Raw genomic sequence first — 4,315 nt, 5'->3', positions numbered from 1 at the left:
CCCTCTGCCCGGCCTCGATGCATCCTGATGATGGGTGAAGGGGCAGACATGGGACAAAACACCCATAATGACACCCAGGGTCTACCCAGAGATTTCTCACACAGAGAATAAACCCAACACATGAGGGAAGAGACAACTTGGGAAGGAACCCCCTGAACTGCTATTCATGAGAACACTCAAGCGTCAAGTCTCCAGCCTAGAGCATTTTCCAGAAGAACATGGGGAGGTGCAGGTGCTATCCACACACTCCCCCAACTCACACCCCAGCTCCTAACCAACCTGTCACATCTCACACCCCCAGCTCCTGCCCGAGTCTCTTTTTCAGTCCAGAAGAGCTGCTGCTGAGCCACAACATAACTGATTCACATGGAGATGAAAGCAGGGTTTTCTGCACAAACACCACCAGAAAGGAGGCCCTGAAGCTCTGCATCTAATGAGATGTATTTCCAGGGGCTGAGGACAGGCAGGGGAGCTCAGAGACAGAGGGACCTCACACACTGGCCCATCACAGGGCTGAGCAGCTCAGGGCTTTACTTGTGGTTCAGGAAAGCTGTTGCCACAAACCATGGATGTGACACCAACCATCTCAAGCAGAACTTGAACAAATCTATTTGCCTCTTCGCCACTGGCACACACAGAACTTCCCCTGCACCAACAGCCTGTGCTGAGGGATCAGACTTTTCTGGGTAAAGCATCTAATCCAGGCAGTTGTGGAGAGATTCCTCTGGCTGTGAAGAAAGCAGGTTCACCCTCAGACTACAACCAGCTCTGGTTACACTACCATCAGGCATGCCCCGAGACAACAGGAGACACAAACATCACATTGCCACTGCTACTACAAACACAACCTGGAGCACTCGCCAGCTGCGGAAGGGAAGCCTGTGTATCATACAAGGGCTCTGCAATCCCCACAGCTCCCTTCCTTTTACCCAGCCAAAGCATTTGTCAAAGCACATGTTCCCCAGATGAACAGGCAAATTCCTCCATCTCCTCCCCACTGCCTCTATCGATCGATGCTTATCAAATTACTGTTAGAAAAAGAAAACCCACAAACAAGGTCCAGAAAGCTGATGGTCCACAGGATTGAAACCCCACTTAGCTCTGCCTCAGAGGAGCAGCACAGACCAAGGAGCTGCTGCCACCTTCTCTTGGTGTGGCCAGCAGCAGGACAAACCTGAAGGAGCATCCGCTTCCTGGTGCTGTGAGAGAACAGGGACTGGAGGAGGTTGTCTTCCTTAAGTCAAAACCCACAAGGAGGAGGTCATCTTCTAGAATTCAAACCTACAAGGGCAAATCTTCACCAGGGATGTGAGAAGAGAGGAAGAAATGTTTTGCTTGGAAGAGCAAAGGGCTCATTAGCAGGTTGTGGAGTGGCTCAGCCTTTGTCCTGCTGGCAAAGGTGCTCAGCCCAGGCAGGAGACTCTCACTTCCACCTTTTAAACACAAACACGTTGTTTGAGGACTCAATGCTCTCCAGCGAGCCCGAGGCAGGTTCAGCATGTGCAAACACCGCAGCCTGCTTCATGGTGAGCACATAGAGTCGAAGGAGGGATACAGGGAAAAGCCCCTCTGCAAACTCCCTGCTGGGTAGGTGGAGGACAGGCTGCTGAGAGCAGGGACAGGGCAGACATGACCTGGGGACAGCCTGAGAGCGATGTGAGGGCACAGAGAGAGATCCAACAGCTTTCTTTAGATCCTCACGGCTTCCACATGGTAACCAAAGCCATGTGGCTGCCCTGGCTCCCCAGCAAGGCAGCACTGCTGGCAGCAGCCACTGCCCCAGCAGCACTGGAATCACAGACATTACAGGCATGCCATTTCTATCTGCGCCGTTTCCCTATCTCCAGGGCAACTGCCTTCAGGAAGTGTTTACTGAGAGGAGAAAAAGCCAAGTTTGGGGAGTTGACTTTAACACGACCAAGGGCTGCATCTGGAATATAAACCCCTGAGAGCCTACCGAGGGGCTGCACCTCTCCTTGCTCTAACCCTGAATTACCAGGATTAGAAGGGAAGACAGAAGATGTGCTGGAGTCGAGGAACTTGCATCCAGCCAGGATCATATCGCCACAGAACAATCACTTTGGCAGAATCTCTCTTAAGTGAGTGCTAAGTATCTGCTAACTGCTGTACCAAAATTGAAATAATCCCTGTTTTAAAGGCTATTATTTGCTGGAAAGCAGAACATCTAACCGGGGATTAAGCTAGTGAATAAATGCCTGCGGTGGGTCAGAAAGCAACCCTTCTGTTTGGAAGGAAAACAAGCTATCCTGGTTTGATTTGTACCATTGCTTCAGTTAACACACAGATTACAGCACCCAAGTGACCTGGCCAACAACCCAAACACACAGGCCTGAGAGACACCCTCTCCAATCCCAGGAGCCCTGAGTCAGCTGCCTCTTCCCGGAGGTGATAGAGGGAAATGTGAGGATACGGGATAAGAAAACATCATTTCCTGGTTGTGGAGCAGAGAAAAGCACTTCTCCTGCTCCACTGCAAGTCCTGATCCTCCTCTGGATGTAAAGCCATGAGTTTTCCTAGCGGCTTTGCCAGCAAGGCTCCAGAGTGACCCTGCACTAAGAGCTCTGCCAACGTGCTTCTAAGCAAGGAAACACTCTCACTGTCCTTAGAAAAAGACCTCTGGCTCTGAAAGGAAGGACAACTATTTACTCCAGGCCTGCCAGGGAATGGCAGCACAAGAGTTCACATCACCAGCAGGAAAACGAGGGTGGAAACGTCCTCAGCGCCATTCCCGCTTCCCTCCCTAATCCACACAAGTTACCTAACGCCGGGGATACACCATGGATTAGTTAATGTTTGTGCAGCTTTTCCAAGAGGAAGGCGATGCGAGATCTCAGCATTTATTATTGATGCCCCAGTCACCAGGCGAGGCTGCGTGGATGTGGGGGGAAGAATTCCTTCCCGAACCCTGCGGCGATCACTTTACAAGCCAATGGAAGGGATTGTGTTACTGCTTGGGAGCCCTGAAAACCGGCCTGGACCTTCACCAATCCCAGACCTAAAACATGAGGATACAGCTGGTAGCTCTGCACTGCTGGCAGAGGCCGGGTGATCCCTGCTCCTGGCAGGGAGCACTCTGACCTTCAGGGACACGAGAGGTTGGTGCTCACTGAGCTAAGCAGCCCCAGTGCTGGGCTTTGAGATGCGATCCCCAAGACCAAGACACCAGTGGGTCCGTACGTACCAGCTCCACACAGTCCCGCCTGTCCCTGTCCCTTTACCTGCCTGCCCAGCACAGTTTCCCAGTGCCAATCCCAGCTTTACTACCAACTGGCTGCATGACCTTGGGCAGGTCATTTCACCTCCACAGCTCTTCCTCTGCTTGCATGAATGCACAGTAAAATCCCTCCTTGTGCCCGTGACCCGCCGTGCTTCCAAGCGACAGTCCCGCAGAGCTCTGCTCTCCCATCTCTCCCCACTGGCATCAGGTAGGGGAGGGTTTAGTATTCCCAGTTTAGGGACTGGGAGGATGAGGCCATTCACACCTCCTCCTTCTCTCCATGCTTAAGGTCAGGTCGGGAAGGCACCGGCCGAGCTAAGAATAGACCCAGGAGCCCTGTCCCAACCAGCTGCTCCGCTCTGACCGCTCATGGGCAGAGGATCCATTTTGTGTCTCGATGTGTTATTTTAACCACTGACAGGCAAAGCTCAGCTCCAAAAGTGGCCTCGCTCCCACCAGGACTCACCTCAAGCCTTGTGGAGAGGGCACCCTCCTTATAATCAGTGATCCCTAAAACCCCCATCCCCTCCAAACCCTTCCTTCACCCCTTCCAGCAAGACCCCACATGCTTTCAGGCGGGTGAGATCAAGCCCGAGCCGTGCATCCGCGTGCCTCATGATCAGCGTTACACAACCGAGCCCCCAGCACGTTAAACGGGAGGCCTCGGGGCGGGTTTACCTGAGCACCGTGACGCTTCCCCTCTTGACGGGCAGGAAGAGAACGGGCTCCGAGACCCTGATGGGTTTAAACTGGAATTTACACCCGAAGCAAAGCGCCGAGTCGCTGAAGAAGGAGACGGAGACGATGGGCCTCTCAAAGATATGGATGGGGTCCACGTGGGAGACAATGCATCCCCCGGGCTGGTAGTCGTTGATGACGGCACTGTTCACAAAGCCCTCGGGAATCACCCGGTGCTCCACCAGCTTCCTGATCACCAGGTCGTGCACCCACTCGGGGATAGCATCCACCTCTCCCCTCGGATACAGGCGCTCCTGGCCGGGGCCTCGTCTCTGCAGCTGAGACCCATAGGTATAACCCTCCCCGAAGAAATACTTGTTCCGCAGCGGGGCCCGATCC

General features: G+C 53.5%; 1 protein-coding gene across 1 annotated transcript in view; it reads right to left on the bottom strand.

The window, feature by feature from the left end:
- Nucleotides 1-4,311, bottom strand: part of ALKBH5 (AlkB family member 5, RNA demethylase) — a gene marked incomplete at its 5' end in the record, with an annotated part of 12,612 nt that extends 8,301 nt beyond the window's left edge. Inside the window, one exon of the mRNA XM_010022402.1 lies at nt 3,917-4,311. Coding sequence (XP_010020704.1) covers nt 3,917-4,311 — 395 coding nt within the window. The remainder of the gene's footprint in view (nt 1-3,916) is intronic.
- Nucleotides 4,312-4,315: the final 4 nt, after the last annotated feature.

This window comes from Nestor notabilis, unplaced genomic scaffold (assembly GCF_000696875.1).
Source record: "Nestor notabilis isolate BGI_N333 unplaced genomic scaffold, ASM69687v1 scaffold22099, whole genome shotgun sequence".
Taxonomy (NCBI): domain Eukaryota; kingdom Metazoa; phylum Chordata; class Aves; order Psittaciformes; family Psittacidae; genus Nestor; species Nestor notabilis.
Note: the sequence above shows the minus strand (reverse complement) of the source record. Positions and strands in the feature narration are given on the sequence as shown.